The sequence below is a fragment of the Mirounga angustirostris genome, unplaced genomic scaffold (assembly GCF_029215605.1).
Source record: "Mirounga angustirostris isolate CCGP_5_RB_7025 unplaced genomic scaffold, mMirAng1.0.hap1 SCAF_5, whole genome shotgun sequence".
NCBI classification, from domain to species: Eukaryota; Metazoa; Chordata; class Mammalia; order Carnivora; family Phocidae; genus Mirounga; species Mirounga angustirostris.
In genome coordinates this window covers 14101568-14127958 of record NW_026991713.1, presented here as the reverse complement: position 1 = coordinate 14127958, position 26391 = coordinate 14101568, and the positions used below count along the sequence as shown (strand labels likewise).

Here is a 26391-nt window from a genome sequence, read left to right as displayed (position 1 = left end):
GGTAGATACTATCTTATTCACATTTAGGTGCAGTAACTTGCAAAAGTCATTCAGCTACTATGGGGTAGAAATGGGATCTGAACCCAGACAGCTTAACTCTGAAGTCTGTGTTCCTCACCATTGTACTGTGCTGTCATTTATCAGCTCAACCTCCATACAGAAAGTAACTTTCCTGACAAACAGGTTTTTAAAATAACCCCCGACCACTGCCATATCATGGCAAACCCTGACTGAGCCAGAGATAACACAGTCAGCAGAGAATGCTCAAAATCAAGGTCAAGCACTGGGTTAAAAAGAAACAGAGGACTGCAAAGGCCATGCAGACCTTTTGATTACTGGGCAGACAGGCAGCAGGATTGTACAGGCAAGAATGCCTGGAAGTAACATCTCTGCACAAATCAACCGCTAAGCTCAGAACCTAAAGATGGTGCTTTTACGTAAGCGCATAAACAGATAAACAAGGCTTCATGGTAACAGGCTTCAGGCAAACAGCAACACCGAAGATAATGCAGACTGGATCAGAACAGAGGCCATACACATGACCATCTTGCTTAAGATGAACTGATTTCTTAGTAGGAGAGTAAAGACTGCTGTCTACACCTGCTGAGCATGCTTCCATATTGACTGTACTGAATATGTATTATACACTATAAATATCTCCCATTCCAAAGCACAGGCTCCATCATTCCCAGCCTGAGTTAACGTCTAAAGGAATGAATGTGAGTACACACATGCATGTGAGAACAGCAGAGCCTCTGGTATGCTCAGTGAACTGAATGCATTAATTTATTCACCCAAGAAAGATATACTGAGAGCCTATGACGTGGCAGCCTTTGGAGACACATGCATTCAACCTTGCTCTCCAGCCCCATGATCATGTATGGGTCTACTGTCAGAAATGCCCTGGATGGAGTGCTTCCATGTCTCCACATTTTGACTTATTTCCTGGACTGCAAATTCTGTGTCTCAAACTAGGACTGATAATACTTATCACCCATCTCTACCAAAAATTTGGTATAGAGCCCTATTCTCTAACTGCCCAGATCCATGTGAACAGGGTCTGTTCACCACTTACCCAACTTGCACTCGAATGGTGCTCAGTAACTACTTGTGGAACAACAGTTGCAATGACCTTGACACATGTGCCTAGTCTCTGCCTCTGGAGAGCTTACCATCTATCAGCATGCCTAACGTCGTCTCTGACCACGCTTGGTGTTAAGAGAAGAGGTTCTGGAGCCAGACTGCCATACATGGAAGAGCTGGGATACAAACGCAGGCACTCTGGTCCCAACGGTGTTAGAGAAGGACCATGGGCCTGTGTTGGTTTCTTTTACCCTCATAGCAACCTAATTGAATGGACAGAGAATGGCTGACGCTGAAAGATAGTAAGCAACTTGCCAGAGTTATTTCAGATTTTTTTTTAAGTTTTCCATTTTTAGGAAGGTAATATGGCACACATACCATATATTATGTAATACTTCCGGTGAGCTCTGGGCAGCATCCCCACAGCAAACATATTAAGATGTAAAGCAACATTGCTGCAGATCATATGGTCAAGCACAGTGAGTGGTATAATGAAGACTATTACAGTCTCACTTTCCCTCAGACCAGGCTTTGCGGCCAAATGGATTATAATATATTTTTTAGTTTTCAGAGCTTTTTGGATTTTGGATTTAGAGGTAAGGGATTGGGACCTGTAAATGTAAAGCATAAAGCAGGTGCCACGGTGCCTGGCATGCAGTAGCCACATGGTAAATGTAGTTTCCTTCCCTCGGGCCAGTCTCTGATACCACCAAGCCTCTCAGCTTCCCCCCCATCACCTCTCTGGCCTCTACGTGGAAGCACCTGCAGATTTTGGCTTACCAATCTGTGTGGGCATCATCGATCACCAATAGGATCCTGGGCCTTTGAACAATGGGAGCGGAGGGACCTGGAGGCTCCATCAGCCCTGAGGGGGCTTGTGAGGTCTGCTTCATGGCACTGGAAAAGGAGCTAAAGAGGCTGGATCCTGGAGAGGAGAAGGAGGCTGCCAGGGGCTGGGGGTGCCTCCTTTCCATGGCTGGGGAAGCAGGGGAGCTGGTGGAGCTGTCTGGGCGCTGCAGGTCTGTCATGTAGCCATTAGGCAGGTTGGCCACGAAACTGCTGTCAGAGAGGCGCCGCCGGAGGAAATTCATGGCTATGGATGGAAGAGATGGCTTGTTCCTACTCAGACTTGTCTGGGTGAAGCCCAGAACACAGGCTGCCAGGGAGAGGAGGTGGTGGGATCTTGAGTGAGAAGAGCCAGGGGAATCCTGCACAAGTTGGCTTCAGCTATCTTTGCTAACCTGTGGAAACAAGCCAACACACACATTAGTGGAAATGACCTCCGCCCCTTAAGAGCAAACAGATATGGTACCTTCCTGCTCCACTGTTGGGGGCAATACAAAGTGGGACATCCTTTTGGAAAGGAATTTGGCAACATGTAATTAGAGCATAACCTTTTAACCTACGATTTCATTTTCTGGAATTCTATCCCAAGAAATGAATCTCAGTTACAGAAAAAGCCTCCTGCACAGATATATTTTTCACAGCATTATTTACACTAGCAAAATATTAGAAAGAATTCCAAACTTCAGCCACAAAGTAATAAATAAACTAGAGCACAGTCACTCAGTTGAAAACTTTTGAGGCTATTAAGAGAGGGTATATATAGAGATTTCATTTCATTTGTAATTAAGAAGATCATCATTTCATTTGTAAATAGAAAACATTTCATTTGTAATTAAGAAGATCATGCTGCAAGTTTATTGGGACAGAACGACTACAACCACATAAAGGACGAAATAACGTAACTTTGGAAAGCAAATACACTGGAATGTTAACCATAATTATACTTGGGTAATGCGATTACATGGCTTTTTTTTTTTCTTTTTCTTTCCACCTATCTATATTTTCCAGATTTTCTAAAATATATATTGCTGCGGACTGAATTGTGTCCCCCAAATTCACGTGTTGAAGTCCTTAACTGGAGATGGTGCCTTTGGGAGGTAATGGAAATTAGATGAGGTCATGAGGATGGGGCCCTCATGATGGGATTCGTGGCTTTATAAAATGAGACACTAGTGAGCTTGCTCTCCCTCCACCAGGTGAGGACACAAGGAGAAGGAAGCTGTCTGCAGGCCAGGAAGAGGCCCTCACCAGAAACCAACCATGGTGGGACCCTGATCTCAGCCCTTCCTGAGGCACACACACAGCCTCATAGGCAAACACTTTTCTGATGTCTGTCACCGTATATTAATTTTACCTCTTCTTAAACTTCATATAAATGTAATCATATGTATTACTCTTTTGTGAAGGTGCTTCCTGCTCTCAACAGAGTGGTTTTCAGACTCATCTAGGCTACACATATCAATAGTCATTCTGCTTTTCAATCGCTGAGTAGCACTCCACTGGATGAATAAACCACAAATTTTTACATCCTCTCCTGTTGATGGGCATTTGAAATGTTTCCAGTTTGAGGGTATTATGAATAGGATTGTTATTATAAGGATTTTTTATTTAAGCATTTTTGTGGGAAAAGGAAGAATGAGTGAGAGAAAGAGAGAGAGTGAAAGGGAGACTTTTCTTCGGGAAAATATCTAGAGGCAAATTTATTGGATCATAGGGTAGAAATAAATTTACCTTTATAAGAAACCATCAAAAGGTTTCCCATAGTGGTTGTGTTATTTTGCACATTTCACTTGAGGGTTCTGGTTGCTTTATATCCTTAACAACACTTGATTGTTATCAGTCTTTAATCTTAGCCATTCCAGTGGATGTAAAATAGTGTCTAATTGTATTTTTGATTTATTTACTCTGATACCGAAGGAGGTTGAGCAATTTCCATGGGTTTACTGTCCATTGATATACCTTCTTTGGTGAAGTGTCTGTTTAAATCTTTGGCCCATTTTTTTTTTTTTTTTAACAAGTCTGACAATCTCTGCAATGTTTATTTTTTTCCCTCTTTTTATTGTTATGTTAATCACCATACATTACATCATTAGTTTTTGATGTAGTGTTCCATGCTTCATTGTTTGTGCATAACACCCAGTGCTCCATGCTGAACGTGCCCTCTTTAATACCCATCACCAGGCTAACCCATCCCCCCACCCCCCTCCCCTCTAGAACCCTGTTTGTTTTTCAGAGTTCTTTGGCCCATTTTTAAAATGTGGGTTGTTTATATTTTTATTATTGATTTGTATTATTTGACTAGGAGTTCTTTATACATTCTGGATATAAGTCCTTTGTCAGATATGCATGCTGTGAACATTTTCTCTGTCTTTGGTTTGCCATTTCATGTCCTTCATGAACAGAAGTTTGATAGAATAAAATAACTCTTACGAAAAGTTGTTTACTTGAAATAAAAACATTACAATGAGAATAAAATTTATATTACAGGATGAGACTACACTTCCATATTTTGGTTATTAGGAATATTTTATATGTACATACAAAAATGTATATATACGCACATAAGTACACATATCTATATGTACATATATGAAATCTGTTACATAAATCTGTAGATGTTTTGATAAACAAAAGTTTAAAATTTTATGAAGTCCAAGTTACCAGATTTTTCTTATGATTAGGCCTTTCTGTATCTGCTTTTAAAAATCTTTGCCAACCCCAAGATCATGATGATATTGTCTCCTAATCTCTTACAGAAACTGTATAGTTTTAGCTTTTCTATTTAGGTCTATAATCCATCCAAACTTGATTTTTTGAGTGGTGTGAGGTGGGGTTCATTTATCCAGTTTTCCAGCACCATTTATGAAAATATTTTCTTCCCAATGAATTGCTTGGTGGCTTTCTTGGCACCAATGAATTGTATATGTATGCGTCTATCTCTGGACTCTTTCTTATGCTCCATTGATCTGTTTGTCCTTACACAGTCTTGGTTACTGTGGCTTTACAGAAAGGCCTAAAATCGGACACAATGAGTCCCCCAACTTAGATTTTCTTTCTCAAGATTGTTTAGAGTATTCTAGGTCCTGTTTCCATATGCATTTTAAAATCAACTTGTATGAAAAAGTCTGTTGGGATATGGTTTGGGATTATATAGAATCTACAGCTCAGGGGCGCCTGGGTGGCTCAGTTGGTTAAGCGACTGCCTTCGGCTCAGGTCATGATCCTGGAGTCCCAGGATCGAGTCCCGCATCGGGCTCCCTGCTCGGCGGGGAGCATGCTTCTCCCTCTGACCCTCCCCCCTCTCATGCTCTCTGTCTCTCATTCTCTCTCTCTCAAATAAATAAATAAAATCTTAAAAAAAAAAAAAAAAGAATCTACAGCTCAGTTTGGGTAGATATAACATCTCAACACTACTAAATGTTTTATTTTATGAACATGGTAGAGCACTCAACTTACTAACTACAGTTTCTCTCAGAAATGTTTTGTGATCTTCAATATAGAAGTGTTGCACATATTTTGTTAAACTGATTCCTAATATTTCTTCTGTGTTTTTTGGGGGGGGCGGGGATGGTATTTTAAAAGACTCTGTTCTCTAAGTTTCATTTTCCATTTGTTTGCTGCTAGTATCATGTATTTGTCAATTATTGTCAGTATGTTGACGTGATAAATTCAATTATTGTTTCTAGTGGTTGTTTACAGATTTCCTAAGATTTTCTATTTAAGTAATCACGTCACCTACAAATAGAGATATCTTTACTTCTCCTTTTCCAAACTTAACGCCTTTCCTTTTTTCACCTCTTTTATTACAGTGCCTAGGACCTCCACCACTGAATAGAAATGATGAAAGTAGACACCTACCTTTTCTCAATCTTAGGGGGAAAACGTTCACTATCTCACATTACTAAGATGTTAGTTGTAGGTTTTTGTAAATGTATTTTATCAGACTGAGACAGTTCCCTAGTAGTCTTAGTTGCCCAAGATTTTTATCATGAATGGACGTGAATTTGCCAAGTGATTTTCAATTGAGAAGAACTATAGTTTTTAAAATCACTTATTTGCTTAATGTGGTGAATCAACTGATTGATTAATTTTCCAATGCTAAACCAAACTTGCATTCCTGAGACAAATCCCACTTGGTTATGGTGAATTACCAGTTTTACATATTGCTGTATTCAATATGATATTTTGTTGAGGATTTTTGCATCCATGTTGATGAAAAATACTGGTCTATAATTTCCTTTCCTGGTAATATCTTTGCTGGGTTTTGGTACCAGGGTAATGTTGAGCTCACAGAATATGCTGGGAAATGTTCCTGCCTTTCTCTTTTCTTAAAGAGTTTATGTAATATCGGTACTATCTTTTTTCTTGAATTATTGGAAGAATTCAACAGTGAGGTCATCTGGGACTGATGTTTTCTTCATGGAAAAGTTTTTAATAATGAACTCAACCTGTTCTATAAATCTATTCATATTCTCTTTCTTATTTCAGTATTTGCAATATGTGATTTCAAGCAATTTGTCCATTCTTAATTGTGAAATCTACTGGCATAAAGTAATTATAATATTTTTTTAAATTATCCTTTCACTTTCTGTAGGATCTGCAGTGGTTTTCCCTGATACGCTTGACACTGGTAATTTGCTGTCTCTCTCTTTTGGATTAATCTGTGTTGCTAGGAATTTACAAATTTTATTAATCTTTTAAAGAACCAATTTGCAGCTTTTCCAATATTCTCCATTGTTTGTTTTCTATTTCACATGTATCTGCTCTTTATTCTCTTTATACTTCCTCTCTTCTCCTTATTTTAGGTTTAAGGGTTTGATTTTTTCCCCCTGGATTCTTAAAATAGAAATGTAAATCATTAATTTTAAACCTTTCATCTCTTTTTTTTTTTTTAAAGATTTTATTTATTTATTTGAGAGAGAGAGTGAGAGAGAGAAAGAGCACAAGAGGGGGGAGCGGGAGAGGGAGAAGCAGACTCCCTGCTGAGCAGGGAGCCCGATGTGGGACTCGATCCCAGGACTCCAGGATCATGACCTGAGCTGAAGGCAGTCGCTTAACCAACTGAGCCACCCAGGTGCCCAACCTTTCATCTCTTCTAATATAAGCATTTAAAGCAATGCATTTCCCTCTATGCACTGCTCTAGCTGCATCTCAGAAACTTGGCATTTCATTATTTTCATTATTGTTCAATTCAAATTATTCTTAATTTCTTTGTGATTTTTTTTCTCATGTATTATTTAAACATCTTTAATTTTCAAATTCCACTACTCTTTCAGATAATTTATTATTGTTGCTTTTAATATTCATTTGTTTGCAATGAACATAGTGTATAAGGCTTTAATCCTTTGACATCTCTGACATTCATTGAAATTAATGTTATGGCTCAGTAGGCTCTATCTTGATGAATGTTCATTTGCACTTGAAAAGAATGGGTATTCTGCAGTTGTTCAGGGTAATGTTCTATAAATATCAATTGGATTGTTGCAAGTCAGGTTCCTCAGCCAGGAAGATGACTCTGCTATGGTGATTTGCAAGCAGGACGTTTATTGGAGAGTGCTCCCAAGATTAACAGCTGTAGGCAAGTATGAAAAGCAGAAATGAATTGAACTGCAATACAGTCTTAACAGAGGCATCAGTCAATCTTATTGAGGAGGGAGCTAGGCATCTCTTTAGGCTTTCCTCATTTTCCAGACACTCTGTTAACCTATAGTCTGTCTGCTGACTTGTCAAACCAATACAGCTGCAGCTTTCTGCTTTGGTTTAGCTGCTCCATGCCATGTGGACTGGGGAATGCTTTCAGGGTAGAGTCACATAAATGTAGATCTCACTTAGTGGGTGTGATTCTCTTCTTTCAAGGGTAAAATCCCCTCCAGATTCTACCTCCTTTTTGTTTCTCTCCAGGAACCTCAAATAGTTTCTTTTAAATATTTTACCCAAAGTTTATAATTATCATCTATGAGAGGATTAGTCCAACACAAGCTACCGAGTTATTACTCAGTCTGAACCTCTTCCATTTTTAAACTACTGGATAGAAAAGTTAATAAAATACTAGAGTTGACAGGACTTCAGAGATTATTTAACAACCTTTTCTTTAGGAACTCTGGTCAATCTTACACTGGTGGGAATTCCATACCTGCCGACAAATCACCTCATTTCCTTTGACCAACTCCAATGTTAGTCAAAGGCTCATCCTGCAACTTCTCCCCACTGCAGGTCCCAGTGGAGCTTACAGTGGTAGAGGGAAGCAGATAATAAACAAGTGAACAATTCATGGATTGGGGCAAGTGCTAGTGAGGAATACAGAGTGATTTTATAAAGATTAACATGGGGGTGGGTCAGAGGAGGGCTCTCTGAGGTGAACTTTAAGCTGAGACATGAAAGATGAGGGGAAAGAGAAGTACATATGCAAAGGTCCTAAAGTAGGAAAGAGCTAGGTACATTTGAAGAATAGAAGGAAGGCCAGCTCAACCAGGAAACAAGACAGAGATTTTTATAAGAAAATGTTTAGAGAAATTGAGGGACAAGATCATGAAGGATCATATTGATAATAATTTTGATTTTAATTCAAGTGTGAATGTAAGCAAGAGATAGACATAATCTAGTCTACCTGGCCACTGAGTGGAAAACAGACTGTAGAGAATGTGGATAGAAGCAACCAGACCAGTTGGGAAGCTGTTGCAGTCATTTGGATCCTTAGGTATGAAAGAAGAAGGATCCTTAGGTTGGATTATGTGATTTGCAAGGTATTTTCCTATTCTGTGGGTCACTCATTTCTTGTGCCATTGGACACTGGATATCTCTTCAGTGCCAAATATAATCTGATAGTGAGACAAAGTGGGAATGAGAGGGATTCTGGGAGGAAAAGAAGGGCAGGAAGTCTCTCTCTGGGACAGAATGGAGTAGGCCAAGGTAGTACTCAGTCCTATGCTGCCCCACAAATGGCCACTAGAGGGCAGGAGTGGCCACACAAGAAAAAAAAAAAACCAAAACCAAAAACAAATTTTGCAAGCTTATTTCTTGGAGGCTGCGGCCAGAATGAAGACTTTACTGAGAAGGATAAAAAAAGGTTGAAGACTTCTCAGAATTGTTGGTTGAGCCACAAGACAGAAGTAAGGCACAAGTTTTTCATAAAAGTGGGGAAGAGGGGGCACTAGGGTGGCTAAGGAGGTGCGCCAGGGTGGCTCAGTCAGTTAAGCATCCAACTCTTGATTTCGGCTTGGGTCATGATCTTGGGGTTGTGAGATGAGCCCTGTGTCGGGCTCCCCACTCAGCAGGTAGTCTGCTTGAGATTTTCTCTCTCTACCTCCCCCTGCCCCCCACCCGCTTGTACTCTCTAAATAAATAAATAAATCAAATCTTTAAAAAAAAAAAAGTGGGAAAGACTCCATAAGAATGAGAGCTGCCCCACAAAAGTAACACTGGCTACTTTAGGAAAAGATGAGCAACTGATCAGCCTACACAGGAGAGTGAACATCTCTGCTCGGATGTCTCAGAGACACCCCAGATTCACTTCCTTGCTCATTCTCAAATGAGTTTATGCACTTGGGCCCCCCCACTTGCTCCCTATCCTGTCCACTATCTGTCCACTATCTGTCCACTCACTCAGGCCGAAACTGGACTCTCATACTTCGCTCCTTCTTTTTCACCATTTCAGCCACTCAGTCATCAGGCCCTGTCAATGCTCTCTTCCAGCATCTTTAATATCCTCTACTCCTCTCCATCATTCCTACCATCGACTTGGTTCACATGCTGATAAATTTAAAAATGAGACAAAGACCTTAACAGACATCTCACCAACAAAGATAAGACAGATGGCAAATAAATATATGAAAAGATGGTCCACATGGAACGTCACCAGGAAAATGCAAATTAAAAGAACAACAAGATACTACTATACACCTATTAGAATGGAACACTGACGACACCAAATGTGGGTGAGGATGTGGAGCAACAGATGGCTGATGGGAATGCAAAATGATAAAGCCACTCTGGAAGACAGTATGATGGTTTCTTATAAAACTAAACATACCCTTACCATACTATCCAGCAATCATGCTCCTTGGTATTTACTCAATGGAGCTGAAAACTTATGACCACGCAAAACCCCACCAATCTTACTTATATTAGCATGTTTACTCATAATTGCCAAAACTTAGAAGCAACCGAGATGTCCTTCAGTAGTGAATGAACAAATCAACTGTGGTAATCCAGACAATGGAATATTATTCAGTGGAAAAAAGAAATGAGCTATCAAGCTACGCAAAGACATGGAAAACCTTACATGTGCATTACTAAGTGAAAGAAGCAAGTTTGAAACGCTACATACAGTATAATTGTAATTATAACTATATTATATTCTAGAAAAGGCAAAATTATGAAGACAGTAAAATGATCAGTGGTTGCCTGGAGTTGCTGGGGCTAGGGGGTGGGTACTGAATAGGCAGAGCACAGAGGATTTCTAGAACAGCATAAATATTCTGTGTGATACCATACTGATGGATACATGTTACTATACATTTGTCCAATCCCACAGAATATACAACAGCAAGAGTGAACCATAAAGTAAACTACAGACTTGGGGTGATTATGATTTGTCAATGTAGATTCATCAATTATAACAAACGTACCACTCAGGTGGGGAAGTTGATGGCAGGGAAGGCTAGGCGTGTGTGCGAGTAGGGGACATACAATAAATCTCTGTACCTTCCCCTTAGTTTGTTGTGAACCTTAAGCTAAAAAAAAAAAAAAAAATAATGCCTTTCTGAAAAAAAAAAAAAAGGGGGGGGGTGGGTTCTTAAGTGCAAGACCTCTCCCAAATCCAGCTAAAGACTATCATGGTCTCAGCATTCTGGCCCTGGAAACAGCAGAACAGAGGGAGTAAGCCTGAAGGTTAAGCCCACGGACCCTGGGGCCAGATGGCCTGTGTTCTAATCACAGCTCTGCCACCTACTACCTACATGGCCTCAGGTAGATTTCTTAACCTCTCTGTGCCTCAGTTTTCTCACCTGTAAGGTGGGGACAGTCTAATAGTATCTAGAACAAATCTAGAATATATCTAGAATAGGGCTGGCATACGATGAGCAATCTGTATTAGCTGCTGCTATTATTCTGATTGTTATTTTTAAATTTTATTATGTTATGTTAATCACCATACATTACATCATTAGTTCTTGATGTAGTGTTCCATGATTCATTGTTTGCATATAACACCCAGCGCTCCATTCAATACGTGCCCTTTTTAATACCCATCACCAGGCTAACCCATCCCCCTTTAGACAGTGTGCATGTCCCATTGCCTGAAGGTCTAAACAGTGTGGTCAGCATTAGTTGGGGAGACAATGCGGCAGGGACTGCAGTATTTACATGAGAACTGGCTTTGGAAAGGATCTGCCTTTGAGACCCAGCTCTGCCTCTTGCAGCTAAGTAACCTCCAGGCTACAGGTTCTTAATCTGCAAAGCAGAGATAGGAATCCCTGCCCTTCCTACTTCACAGGTCTTGGAGTAGACCAAAAGGAAATGTATTAAGTTGCTTTTCAAAATATTTACTTTTTAAGCTAACAGAGTAAAACAGACTTTTTAGTGTAGAGTTCTATGAATTTTAACACATTTATGTAACCACCCCCACAACCAGGGTACAGAACAGTTCCATCACCCCACATGGAACTGCTTTTTCATCTTTAAAGTGCTCTGCAAATGTCAATGGCATAATGTTTCACAGGCTATTACCTGGATCTCCTACAATGGGACGTTAGCTAAGGAACATTCGAGGCCCAGCACATAGTGTAGAAAATAAAGGAAGATAAATTTCAACGACTGAACTTCCTGCTCACCAGTTGCCTTTGCCCTGGCTGTTCCTCCACCTGGAATACTCTTTCTACAGAAACCTGCATGGCTCACCCCCTCATGTCATTCAGATCTTTGCTCAAATGTCACCTTCTCAGTGAGGCCTCCTCCTGACCACCCAATGTTAAACCGTCTGGTACTTTGGATCTCTCCTTCCCCATTCCACTTGTTTTTTCCATAGCATGCATTGCCTTCCATAAAACTATATACTTACTGGGGCACTTGGGTGGCTCGGCCAGTTAAGTGGCCTGCTTTTGATTTCGGCTCAGGTCATGATCTCATGGTTGTGAGATCGAGCCCTGTGTCAGGCTCCTCACTCAGTGGGGAGTCTGCTTGAGATCCTCTCCCTCCCTCTGTCCCTCCCCACCCCCACGTGCGTGCTCTCTCTCTCAAATAAGTAAATCTTAAAAAAAAAAACTATATACTTATTTATTTTGCTTATTGTTGCTTCTCTGCTCCCTCTGATAGAAAGTCCCCAAGAACAGAGATTATTGTCTGATTTGTTCACTGCTGTATCCCAAGGACTTAGAAAAGCACCTAGCATGTAGTAGGGATCAATAAATACTTGTTGCGGGCATCTGTTTAAAATAACATGAATGAAATTAAACCACACTCACCTTTTGCTTGTAAAGACTAAAAGTGTGATTATATACAAGAAAAGAAGCTATCACAGCATCTGACACATAAGCCTAAGCTGAACCACAACTGGAATAATGTAAAGAAATATCTGATCTAATTTTTAGTGCGCTCTTTCCTCATGTGAGTAAAAGTCTCATAAATTCTCTCTCCATCTTCTGTTCGGCGAATGCTGACAGATTTTCTTCTTCCTTCCCCATTAGGAACAAGCATTTGAGTAATTAAGAGCTGCCAAAACCCTTTATGCATGAGCAGGAAGTTTAAAAATTCATGGAGACAACATGGGCGTGGCTTCATCAATATACTGATGAGCATGGGCAGCGTGGGAGCCTAGGGTGAGCCTGAGAATCCAGAGGCTGTGCCACTCAAGTTGCAAAGCTAAGAGACACTTAATTACCTGAAGAAAGGTCAAACCTGCATCTGCCAAGGGAGCAGCTCCATCTCCACATACAGACAGACCTGCGGGGTTTTTCATCTGCAGAGCTCTGTTCCAGCCACATCTACATGAAAGTGTGTGCTGTCTTTGATGAGTTCCAATGCACTCACACAGGCCTTGATCTCCTGTGAGTGGCAACACTCTAGTTCCCACAGATGGGACATTGTGAGTCCCCAGCCAAGGAGGATTTGTGGGTGAGAGAGGCTTCTGCACCAATAACTCCCTCCCCTTGTTGGAGAGCACCCTGGGGTGTCAGGAAATTTTATGGGAGAGAGTCTCCTAGGGATCAAGAGAAGTGAGAGTCTTCCATTTATTTGAGACCACCCACCCCAATTCAAAATATATTCAAATAGATAAATGCCAAAAGAGGGTCACAAAAAATATGCATGTACATGAGCATTTACATCAAACAAATTCAAGTTTTTGACCTAAAATTATAAAGCAACTATAACTGTTACCTACAAAATAACCACAGGATTTATTTACAGACAGCATTTATAAAGCTTTCCAGGCAGCACCAGGTAGGATTGGGACACAAGCTTAGCGTTACCTGACAATCACACTGGCTTGTCTCTGACTGATCCAGACCTTCATCTGAGGGTCATGTCAAAAATCTAAAAAGAGGCTCTTGATCACCTGAGGTCTGGAGGTAAATGGCCATCTTGGGCCCCCTCTGTGATTGCTGCCCATGATGGGCCCTTAAGATAAATAAAGGTGATTTTTAGCAATGTTACCTTACTACAAAATAAATCATATGCGGTTTGGGGGTAGGTTTCACAATATCATTTCCAGGGATTTTCATTCTAAACTAGGGCCAGAGAGGTACCTACCCACTTTGGTGATCGTCTAGAATGCAGGCCCCTCTGGGCAAGCCCCACTCCCAAGGGTGAGCAGCTCTGCTTCCATCACCACTTCATATTCACGCCAGTTAGGCTCAACCCCCAAAGCTACCTACCTAGTTCTCCTTCTGCTGCTTCTCCAATGCTCCATGGATTCTGTCTCTAAATGACTCTGGCATCCAATCTCGCCTCTCTCCTCCCTGCAGGGCCGGGCCACACTCATTTCTCTTGGGTGCAAGTGTGACACCTGAAAACCTGCTTCCACTTTCAGTCCCCTGTCTACATGGAAGCCAACTGACCTCTTGGGCACTTAGTCTAGACATGATCATGTCACTTCCTGCAGAAAATTCTTCTGTAGTTGCCATGGCCTCCAAGATAAGGTCATTCACGTTCAGGCTGGAAACTCCAGCCCTCTCACCTCCAGCTTGGATCAGACCACTCCTGCCCAACCCCACCCTCCTCCTTTCCTTTCTCTGGCTCAGTCTTACCTGTTAACTCACTCTTCAGGATGCCTTCCCTGATCCTTTGCTCCCCATGTGCTAACCACAGGGCTCCCTGAACATGGGAGGTCCTTTCTCAAGGACAGCTCTTCCACATGCAGTGACCTCTGCCTGGCACAGCCTTCTCCGCACATCATGGTTAAGTGTCCCCTTCCTTCAGCACTCACCTCACTCATTCGGGACGGCCTTCCTGACCATCCCCAGCACCCTCCAGGCTGGGTAAGGGGGGTGGTTCCAGTGTTTTTGGAAACGACTCTTGGGTTTCTTTCCATCAGAGGCTGATTGCTCAGTTGGTTTACAAATCTCAAACTCCATTATGCACCCATATCACCTGGAACTCCTAACAACACAAATTCCCAGGCTTTACCCTCAGAGGCTCTGATTTTGCAGGCTAGAAAAATGGCCCAGAATGTGCATTTAACAAGCTCTCCAAATGATCCAAATGATTTGCTGCAGCTGGTGTATGTGCCACATTTTAGGAAATACTCCTGTCGACCAGAATCTTCAAAATGGGAAGTACATCCCCTAGGGCTTTTCAAAATGATGCACTGGAGTGCAGGAAAAAAATTATTTGAACTTTTTATTTCCAAATTTTCAATCTAAATTCTTTTTGTGTGTACATTTTACAGTTATAGTATATTAGTAAAGTATTCATGATTTATACACAGATGAACACACTTACGTTGGGGTGGGTAATTTTATAGTTTGAATTATTAGTTACAATTCTGTACTCCTCCCAGAATCTTCACAGTTTGTCAAGTGACTTTGCAGTTCTTTCCACTACAAGCTGAGTGACTCCCTTGCCCACTGACTTTGGGCTCGGCCATATGACTAGTTTTGGCTGATGTGATAGTACACCAGGTCTGAGCCACAGACCTAAGAGACATCATGTGCTTCCACTTGCCCTCTGGTACCTCTGCCAATGTCCTGAGAACATGTCCCATGGATCCAAGGAGGAATAGAGACACTTGGAGAAGAACTAGACTCAAGCAGGACCTTAGAGCCGCCCAGATGAGCCCAACCAAGATCAATCAGCTCCCAGTCAACTGGAAGATGCATGAGCAAAACAAATGCTTATCATCTACACCATCAAGTTTGTGATTGTTTGTCATAGTGGTGGCTCCTAATACAGCAATGACTGGCTTACGTCTCAGGATCACTGAGGGCAGGTCTGTGACTCAGCTCTGTATCCACAGCACCTTGAACAACCTCAGTAGGTAACGGAATTAGTTGATTGATTGATTCTCTATTTCCTGAGAAAATTCTAATCAATACTCTCTGTGGCCCTGTTTGAAAGGATTTAGGATTAACTCACTTTTCTATTTTTTTTTAAAGATTTTATTTATTTATTTGACAGAGAGAGACACAGCAAGAGAGGGAACACAAGCAGGGGGAGTGGGAGAGGGAGAAGCAGGCCTCCCGCTGAGCAGGGAGCCCGATGCGGAGCTCGATCCCAGGACCCTGGGATCATGACCCGAGCCGAAGGCAGACGCTTAACGACTGAGCCACCCAGGTGCCCATAACTCACTTTTCTAAAACCAACTATAAGGGCTGGGGCTTCTCAGGTCCCCAGATCACCTTTTCTGTCAGTCATATGCAGAGCTTGTCCAAGGGTACCCCAGGCTCCTGTATAAACCTGAGGTCAACATACCACTGCCTATTACCCCTAACATTAAATCTCTGAGTGACCCAAGGGCTGACCTTGCTTAGGTTGTTTTCTTTTCTGTGATCAGTTGGGCTCTCCCATTCACCAGCTGCCAGTAATCCAATAAGACTGCAGTATCCAATCTCTGTCTTGAATCCATGCCTGGGGTCCTGGAGCTCTCCTTCAAGGACAGGCCCCGCTGGGGTCGTGTTCCCCCAGGGGGATCCAATTCCCAACTCCTGGGAGAGCACCTGCAACTCCGAGAGCTATGGCTGCCATGCCCATCTACCTGCATGGAAACTCAAGTGCTAGCCACTTCCAGGCTCAGAGCTGTGAATGCTCTGCTCTCTCAATCCCTGCCAGTGAAAACCCAGAAAGCCCCTCTGTCCTGATTTTGTTGAGAAAACCTGGCTATTGTACACAATGGGAAAACTTAGTATCCAAGGGAACATCCAAGTCTCTGGACACATCACTGTGGGTCTGTGTTCCCCAGGGCCCATGCCCCTGGAGCGGCACCTGCCGGAAGGTTCTCTTGCCCACACCTTGCTCTGCAGCCACAGGCCAGGAAACAGAACGGTTGCATGATCTCTATATGAAGTCAGGAAGTTTTGAGGTTTGGGTATGCTAGTGGGTGCAGAGTGTGGCTGGGAGCAGGGGAATGCAGTGGGGGACCCTTGATGCGTCCCTCAGCAGAGCTGCTGGTGCCTCATCCTGCATGCGGGCCTGCTCAGAAAATGCAGGTTGGGCCGCACCAGGTCCATCTTTTTTGTCTTTGTCCCATTTACAACGTGTGCTTCCAAGAGGCTCCTTCTTGGAATCTGGGCTTTCTTTCCTTCCCTCTTCCCTTATCTCTTCCTCCTTCCTTCTTTCTTTTCTTCCTTTCTAATTCTTTATCTTCCATTTATCCATTAAATCAGTTGATACTATTTCTTTAGTCCATACGGAACTCCCTTCTTTAAGGTTTGCAATGTAAAACTAACTGCTATCATTTACTTAGCATCTATGAAATGCTAAACACTGTGCTATCATGAGCAGGATATATAGATATATCTCAGGAAGTGCCATCACCCCCACTTTACAGAGGAAGAAACTGAGGGCCAGAGATGATAAGTAACTTACATAGTCACTCAACTTGTAAATCATCGTTACAGTTCTGTCAGGCATTGTTGTAAGCACCAGACACATATTAACTCAGGCCACCCTTCCTCTAGCTTCACGAGGTAGGTGTGCTATTAGATCACCCACACATTATCGTTGTGGACACTGAGGCCCAAAGCTACCCTGCTAAGTGGCAGAGCTTCAATTCAAACCTAGGCAACCAGGCTCCAGTGGGCATGATCCTAATTACTAGGCAGCACTGCCCCTCCTTGGTATTAGGATTCAAACCCAGGACTTTCTGGGGCCAGGGCCTATTGATTTTCTCTCACATCATGGTACCTTGGGCCTCCGTGAGCCTGGTATCTGGCTTCTTGGGTGCCATAAACATAGCTTAGCTCTACAGAGCTGCTCAGAGTTCCTGGTCATTTACAACATGGCCCCCACACAACGGTTTCACATCTCCGTTCCCTCTGCCTGGCATGACCTTCCCTTTGCTCCCCTATGTTCCTTAGCTGGTTACTTCTGACGCAGCTCATGCCCTTCTCCCTTAGGGAGGCTTCCCTGACTACTCTCACCAACCAATTGAGATTAAGAGAGCTGTTCTGTGTCCCTGCAAAGCCCTGTGCACACCTGTCCCTGTGGTTTTGGGGGAGGGACCATGTCTGGCTGTGGACTCACTGAGTTGGAGATAATAGCAGGCACAGCTGGGAACCCAGAGTCGAGGAGAGATGCCAGCATTGCCAAGGTCCAGAAACCAGACATGGTGTTTCCTTCTGTCAGATCAGAAAACACACAGAGCCAAGTAAGTAACCTCCTTCCTGGAGACACAGGAGACCTCTGAGAGGCTCACTCGGGCAAAGGAAGAAGGACTGAAATGAGAGGAAACACAAGTTTTACCTGGAACATCTGAAGGGAGCTACTGATGGGTGAGAGAGAAAGAGACAGAGAGAGACACAGAGAGACACAAACACATACAGACACAAAGAGAGACAGGGAGAGATAGAGAGACACATACACAGATACAGAGAGAGACAGGGAGGCAGAGAAGGACATAGAGAGACACACAGAGAGACAGAGACAGAGAGAGAGACACAGAGAGACAGGGAGAAATAGAGAAATGCAGAGAGGGAGGGATAGAGACAGAGAGACAAAGAGACAGAGAGAAAGTGAGGCAGGGAAACAGACAGAGAAGGACATAGAGAGGGACAGAGAAAGATAGAGACAGAGAAAGCGAAAGAGACAGAAGTATAGAAAGAGAGAGAGAGACAGGGAGAGAGAGCACAGCCCTGCGGAGACCAGGCTGAGTACTGTACATCCAATCCTATCACCTTCAGGTGTCCGCAGCCTCCTGCCCAAGCTTGGCAGGGCAGATGGCCAGCCTGGCGGTGCTTCTGGCAGGCAGGTGCCGCCCTAATGAGTAATTTAGCAAGTTTACTCCGGAGAGCAGCAAAAGCACGCTATTAGGCATCTTAAATTTATCACGTCCCAAACAGAACTCCATTCCCTGCCATCTCCCCCACCCCAAACTGCCCTCTTTTCATCTTCCCAGCTCAGTAAATACCACACTTGGTTGTTTAAGACAGAAATATGGGGAGATCCCACGATTCTTCCCTCTCCAGCTGTCCCCCACACGCCATCATCAACCCTCCTCCCTAACACAGCCTCGGAGTACATCTACTTCTTCCAACTCCACGGCCACCACCAGGGTCCGAGCCACTGTCATCCTCACCTGGACCAACAAGGAAGTTCCCGTCTGCCCTCCCTGCCCCCCGCACCTGCTCCCCGGCCATGACTCCCACCCTTCAGTGGTACCCGCTGTGGTTTGGATGGCACTCAAGCTTCTTTCACAGCCTAACCGGGGTGGGGGGGAACACACATCATCCGGACTCCCTTCCCTTCACTCATTTTCTACATCCAAACTGAACTGGTCCTTCTATTTCTCAAACAAGCTGACCTCACTCTCCAGCATCCCTGCCCCACTGCCCTCAGGCCTCAGCACTTGCTCTTCCCTCTGCGAGAATGTTCTTCCGTCTTCCCCTTGCTCCCTCCTTGTCATTCAGGTCCACCTCCAATGTCACTTCCTCAGCACCCGTCCCTGACCACTCCATTTAACATTGACCCTAGTGCCCTTCACCAACTACAGTAGCCCCCCTTATCCCCAGGGGGTGGGGGCTATGTTCCCAGACACCCCATGGGTGCCTGAAACCGCGGATGGTACCGAACCCTCTCTATGCTGTTTTCTTCCTATGAGAAAGTTTAATTTATATCTTAGGCACTGTAAGAGATTAGCAACGATAGCTAATAATGAAACAGAACAATTATTATCATATACCGTAATAACAGTTATATTAATGTGGTCTCTCCCTCAGAATATCTCGTTGTGCTGTACTCACCCTTCTCGTGATGATGTGAGACGGTAAAATGCCTACGTGATGAGATGAAGTATGGGGGATGACGTGGGTATGGGGACGCAGCATAAAGGCTGCTATGACCTTCTGACGCTACCTCAGGGGACCATCTGCTTCCAGATGGAGGTCGACCACAGGTAGCTGAACCTGCGGGAAATGAAAACGTGGATAAGGGGGGCTGACTGTGCATCTTCTTCCATTATCCTGCAGCATTTTCCTTATATTAAGAGTGGTGCACTTCCTGCCAGATTCCCCCGTGACCCTGCCCGCTCCATCCTCATCCAGGCACCGAGCTCGGCACTTGGACACGGGACTGGCACACTGGGCACTCGGGAAGCATCTGGTGAAGAACTCTGGCATTCCGGGGGGAGGGGGCGTGGGCTGTGTCCTGGCAGAGACAGTTACCTGGTGGGGCTGGACGTGGAGGGCGCCCCTGTGAAACACACAGAACTGTGCAGTGTGGCTGTCCTGCTCCCACGACTTTGTTGCCTGATAGGGAGACAACGCACACAAGGAAGTGACTTGTCCAGGGTCACTCCGTGAAGCAGAGGCCACGCCAGGCCCAGAACTCAGGTCTCCTGAGTCTTCAGCTGGTGTTTTTTTTCTGACTCCAAAATTACCACAATTAAAATACAAGATTCTCTGGATGTCAGTGCACAGTTGCTAGTCATTCGCTTCACTCTCTCCAGACAGAGAGCACTTTTCTCTTCAAAAGCAGAAAGTAATAGCCAGCAAGTGGCCCATGCTTACTAGCACTGAGCTCATGACACGTATCATTTCATTAATCCTCACAGAACCCTGTGAAGCAAATACTACCATTAACCCCATTTTACAGATGAGAAACTGAAGCTGAAGGGGTAAGGCAACCTGCAGAACATCATGTACCAGCTAAGTGGCAAAATTCAATCTTGCCTCTACATCAGTCTAGTCCGTCTCCAGATGCAGCCCTTCAACCACTGTGCCACCCTGGCTTGCTGGCCCAGCTCCCCCCAACTCTGCTGGTGCTAAACATCAGTGAGGTACTCCCTGTAAGCTGACACCTCCTGGCAGCCCGTGACAGACTCTGCAGTGCCCTTCACCTCAGAGCGCCCGAACCCAGGCACTGGTTCAGAAGGTTCTGGGAACAGCTCAGTTATGTGGGCTCAGCTGCAATTATGGGGACACAGCTCCCTCTTGTAGGTTAGGAAAGCTGGCAGCCTGGCCGCCTGTGCAAAGGGGCAGGTGTGGGCGAGGCTAGCATACATATTTCCACTAAAGGAGGGGGGTGGCGACCACCACCACTGGCCCACTGTGTGACCTTCACAAGAGTGATGATGAGGAGGACGATAACACTAATAACAGTAATAACAGCACCTAATATTTGTATAATGTTTCCTATGTGCTAGGTAGTGTTTTAAGCCCTGTTCCTATATTAAACCAATTAGTCCTAACAGTAATCCTTTGCTGTTATCCACTTTACATACAGAGGAAACTGAGGCCCAGAAAGGCAGAGTAAATTGCACAGTTGCCACCACGATTCTATGTGGGATAAGGACTCAACTCAGATGGTTTGGACTCCACTCTAACCCTAGGCATCCCCAAGGCAAGTCACCCTTCTACCCATGGGCTTCTTTGCTTATCTATAAAATGAGGGGTTCATACCTGAGGAACTCTGTGGCAAATCTTTGATTCTTACTTTCAGGGGCAAGAACCAGACACAGAAAAGTGGTTTTCTCTCTCTCCCTTCCTTTATCCTGATGCCTAATAATATTTGTCAGACTATATTAATAACATTGCCTGAATTCTTGCTACATGCTAGGCACTCCGCTAAGCACGCGTTACCTGCACTCCCTCCTGTATTCCTAGCAATCCTAGGAAGAACGTTCTAGCATTCTGAGAGCTGAAACATCTGAGGCTCAGAAAGGTTCAGTAACTTGCCCAAGGTAACACATGAAGGAAGTGGCGAACTCTAATCAGGTTTGTCTGACTCCAGAGTCTAGACTGTTCACTGCAGGCTTTGCCTGTTTATTTCCCCTCCTCCCTCTTCCTGCAGCAGCTGAGCTTCTGAGTGCAGGCAAGGTGTTATTGGTGCCCAGGGAACATGCTTGATGGATTGATAATGAATTAACAAAGAGTAGACGGAAAGAAGGAAAGAAGGGGGAAGAAAAAGAAAGATCTAAGAGGAAAATGAGGATGGCAGGAAGAAGAAGAAAAAGAATGGGGGAGTGGATGATTAAAATAATGAAACTGAATAAAGAAAAAAAACGCAAGAAAACAGAAGACTCAGACAATGAAAAAAGGAAAAAGGAACAGATTAGAGGAATCCCAACCGATGCTGTGCCCTCGCTCACTCCCCTGCTCGCCAGAGGCTTGCTGCCCTCAGACCATCCCCCAGAAGCAGCCTTGGGCAGTAGCTAGTCTTAGCCAAGTGGCAGTAATGCCCCTTCAGGCAGGCACCATGATACCAATGGTTGATGACATGAGGCAGGCTGAAGGAAGCGCCCACGGGAAGCCGAGCTTTCATATCCTAGATTTCCACCCAAAGATCCCCAGCAGCTGCTGCCAACTCCTTCCGGAGAGCAGCCCTCTCCTCTGTCACTCGCAGGCAAGGAAGGGCTTTTTCACAGCCGGGATGGGAATGGCGGCTTTGGCAGCTGCTTCCTCTAGCCCCCGCAGAAAACAACCATTTCTGTTGTGCTTACCGGTAAAACTGCTGAAGGAGAGCCAGACTCGCCTTCACACCCACCAATTTTCACCTCCATTATTTTTTAAAGCACAAAAAGCTTCTCTCACATCCTTTCCCAGGGGGTTGGGACCTGCCTAGGGACAGAATCCTTCCCAAGATGCGTGGACACTTCCAAGGACCACGGAACATGGCATGACACTGGGCCTCATGGCTCTCCTGTCCCCTTTACTGAAGAGGCTGTTCTGGGACTTTTGTCTCTCAGACCCCAAGGGCCCATGACTCAATTCTGCAGAGCCTGCAACAGCAGAGTAGAGAGCCCTAGTCAGGAAATCCTGTTTCAAATGCCCCTGATGCACCTCCCAGGGCCCTTTTCCTTGATGATGCCCCACCAGAATCACCCCCAACATTATCAATGTGCCAGGCTCAGCACTAAGCAAGAAGTATCTCTTTCCATCCTCACAGCAATCCTGGGAGATGAACATCACCAATCCCATTTTAGGGATAAGGAAATCCATGTTCAAGGAGGTGAAGTAATATGTCTCAGGTCACCCAGCCAGTATGGCATGGAGCCAGGATTTAAATTGAAGTCTGCTTTTCCTCAAAGGTCGTGTTCAAAGTTGCTATACCACGATGCCTCCAGATAGGTATTTTAGTCTCTATATTTGTGTATTTAGGATACCATTCCCTTTCCTCCTTTAGCTCTTTATTCAAATGTTACCTTTTAAAAAGTTGTAGTCCCTCCTCCAACACCTCTCTCCCCCTTCTCTCTTTTTTCTGTAATATCTACTACCATGCAACATATTAATATATCTTACCTTTGTAGTGTCTCCTTTCTATGCTCCCTCCAACTTGAACGTGATCCCCATGAGGACAGGAATTTTGTTGGTTTTTTTCACTGTCATATCATAACCCCCGGAAAGGGCTAGCACATTGGAAGCATTCAAAAGATATTTGTGAATCAAAAAAACTTGGTGAATCCACCTGTTGCATTGCCAATGGTTTCTTAGATGTCTCTATATTACCAGCTTTGTGAGGACAGGGATCATATTAAATTCACCTTCAGACAGCCCCATAACAGAGAAAAGGGGGTTATTCTGGGTGTGGGGCTCAATAAAAGGGAAGCTTTGACACTCTCTTCATCTCTCTCAACTTCTAGCTCAGACATGCATAATCTCTTGCGTGGACCACTGCAGAACCTTCCTTCCTGGTCTCCCTGCATACAATTAGGTCTCCTCCAAATGCATTTCCAGCTTAGGCTGTCAGAGACGTTCTTTAAAAACAAAAATCTGACCACATCACTTAAACACGGCAGCTGTTCCTTGATGTCAGCCCAAGCCCTTCCATGTAGCACTGAGACCCTTTCTGATCTGGCCAGCTTTGTCTCCAGCTTCATCTGGCACCATTATATTCACTAACACTTAACCTGCTTAGCTGCCATGTGGTGTTACACCTTTGCACATGCTGTTCCTGACTCTTGGAATGGCATCCGATTTTATTCTTCTCTAAGCCCCTCCCCACCCCACTGGATTAGTTAACTCCATTCATCTTTCAAAACTCAGTTCTAGGCTCAGGAAGCCTCCCTAGAACTCCCGCTCTCCGTTGGCCAAGGGAACTTCAAAATTCTCCCAGATCACACTGTACTCCCTCTGCACTGTCTGGACATCTCTTGCCTAACAAATTCAACTACCCAACTGCTATGGACTGAATGTTTGTGTCCCCCCGCAAATTCCCACATTGAACCCCTAATCCCCAGCATGATGGTGTTTGGAGATGAGGCCTTTGGGAGATAATCAGGTCATGACGAGACACGCAGAGAGCTTACATCCTCTTTCCCTGCTCTCCACGATGTTAGGACACAGTAAAAAGATGGCCATCTGCAAACCAGGAAGAAGGCCCTCACCAGAACCCAATATACTGACACCCTGATCATAGACTTCCCTCTGGAAGCTGTGAGAAATAAATGTCTGTTGTTTAAGCACCCAGTCTACAGAAATTGTTATAGCAGCACAATTGAGAATCTTGAAATAAGGCGGAAAAGTTCTCCAGACCCACCAGTCTACGCACCTCTCTCTGAACTTTACAAAAAAAAAAAAAAAAAAAAGGAGAAAAGCCCACTAGTCAGAGCCTATTGACTCTTCCTTAGGAAACAATGCACGTAGATTTGGTCGTTTGCCTGCCTGACTTCGGCAAACAGACGTAAATCAGAAAGAATTTTGCTGGAGGAAAATACACTAGCTGCTTGAAGACAGATTTAGAAGAACTCTAAAGCATAATAACCTGGGGCCACTTAGTATACAGGTGAACAGTTCCACATATAACAACTACTTTTAGGAGCATCATGATACTACAAAACCTTATGTTGCCATTTCAAACCTCACTACTGATTTATCATATTGTTCTTAACTAGACAAGAAAGAATAAAAATAGTAAGTTTTAACCCAAAAGCTAGAATCAAAAAAGAAAAATCTTTTTTTTTTTTTTAAAGATTTTATTTATTTATTTGACAGAGAGAGACACAGCAAGAGAGGGAACACAAGCAGGGGGAGTGGGAGAGGGAGGAGCAGGCTTCCCGCGGAGCAGGGAGCCCGATGCGGGGCTCGATCCCAGGACCCTGGGATCATGACCTGAGCCGAAGGCAGCTGCATAACGACTGAGCCATCCAGGCGCCCCAAAAGAAAAATCTTTTAACATTAAAGTGTATTACTGAGATAGTCCCTACAGGGAATAACCCTGTGAATGCCGCATAACCGTGAATGGGCTGCAGTAAGGACAGTGCGCGTGGTACCGTGGCCAGTCTGGCTTCTCGATCCCTCTCATCCTCTACAGATGCCCCCAGAGGGCATATGAGGCCTAACAGTTAAAAGCCTGGTCTCTGAAGTCAAAATTCCCTGGGTTAATATGCCAGCTCTTCTACTTTGTAGCATGGTGCCCTTGAGCCAGTCATTCATCTTTCAGTGCCTCGGCTGCTCAACATAAAACAGAAATAACTGTTCCATCTCATCCATAGGCTTGTTGGGAGAATTAAATGGCTTAATCATATAAAGTGCTTTGGACTATGCTTGGCACACAGTGAGTAGTAGTTACGCCACAGGAAGATGTGGTTCAGCATCCTTGGGAAGTAGGCAAGATCACGTGTGAAAAGGAAATGCAGAGTCTTTAAGCTTCAAAGAAGGCTCAAAGGGGTCCTAAGGACAGGGCATCCTTCTGCAAACCTCTGCACACAGTACCCCCAGCCGGCTCGTTCTCTCCTCAAAGGCACTTGGTCACATGAGACTTTGAAAGCACAACAGCCCCTCTGCACACCCAGCATTGGACGGCCTGGTACTTTTCACCACGGTGGGCCCCTTGTTAGTACCTGGAGAGCTGCTGGGTGGTGGCAACCACTTTAGACTCATTGAGCACAGGAAGTCCCATGACTTATCACTAACTCCCAGACGTGAGTTCTCTGGTCAAGAGTCATCATCATCACCCCACCTATATTACTCTAGGATCCAGTCAGGCTCTATCGTTCTTCCAAGCCTTTGCTTTTGTTCTTCTCTCACAAGACCATACCCAGCTGCCCTTTCCACAGCTTTCTCCAAGTCAGAATTCTCACTGAACCCTGAAAGTCGACCTCAGACATCACCTCTTCTCTTAAGTTCCCCCAGTTCCCCCAAGGGTTTCTCATAATGGTCAACCAATCACCTACACAGAATAATTTGTGGTGTTGCTAACCATAGGCCTCTTACTTTTGGGGCAGGAGCCTAGCCAGCTGCATTTTTAATAGCCTTCTCCCTGATTCTTACAGACACTGGAGTTTGAGAGTGGGCGGTCCAGAGAGCTGTCCTCACAAATCTTACACTTAGTAAATTTTCCATCACCTGTGCTCCCCCAGTTCTTTTCTCATGACCTCTGTGAGCACAGAGATTGTATTCCAGGTGAACTGCTTATAGTAAGTCTCCTCTCACTAGACTGAGAGCTTCTTGAGGGCAGACACCATACCTGAAATATATTTAAATTCTCAGCCCCTCTAGCACTATGGTCATCCTTGACGCCTCTTTTCCCTCACATTCCACATTCCACCCATCAGATGGCTCTACTCTCAAAAGTTTCCTTGATTTTGACCTCTTCCACCCAAATGACTTCAGTCCAAACTGCCATCATCTCTCTCCATGGACTATTGCAATGGTCTGCTGCTGATCCTTCTGCTTCCACCCCTCCCTGCTACAGCCTCCCTCCCACAAGGAATTCAGAATGATTCCTTAAAAACAAGTTAAATATTTATAGATCACATATTCAAGAAAACACTGATATCCAGAAGATATAAAGAATACTCAAAACTTAGCAGTGAGAAACACAAAAGCAATTTAAAAAATGGATAACAGACTTGAACAGACACCTCACTAAAGAGAA

The 26391-nt window shown here is 44.1% G+C and overlaps 1 protein-coding gene across 1 annotated transcript in view; it reads right to left on the bottom strand.

Moving 5' to 3' along the window:
* LOC135364280 (synapsin-3-like) overlaps positions 1-26391 on the bottom strand; it is an 85079-nt gene that overhangs the window by 47691 nt on the left and 10997 nt on the right. Inside the window, exon 2 of the mRNA XM_064590236.1 lies at positions 1864-2324. Within this exon, the coding sequence (XP_064446306.1) occupies positions 1864-2174 (311 nt within the window). The 5' untranslated portion in view covers positions 2175-2324. The remainder of the gene's footprint in view (positions 1-1863; positions 2325-26391) is intronic.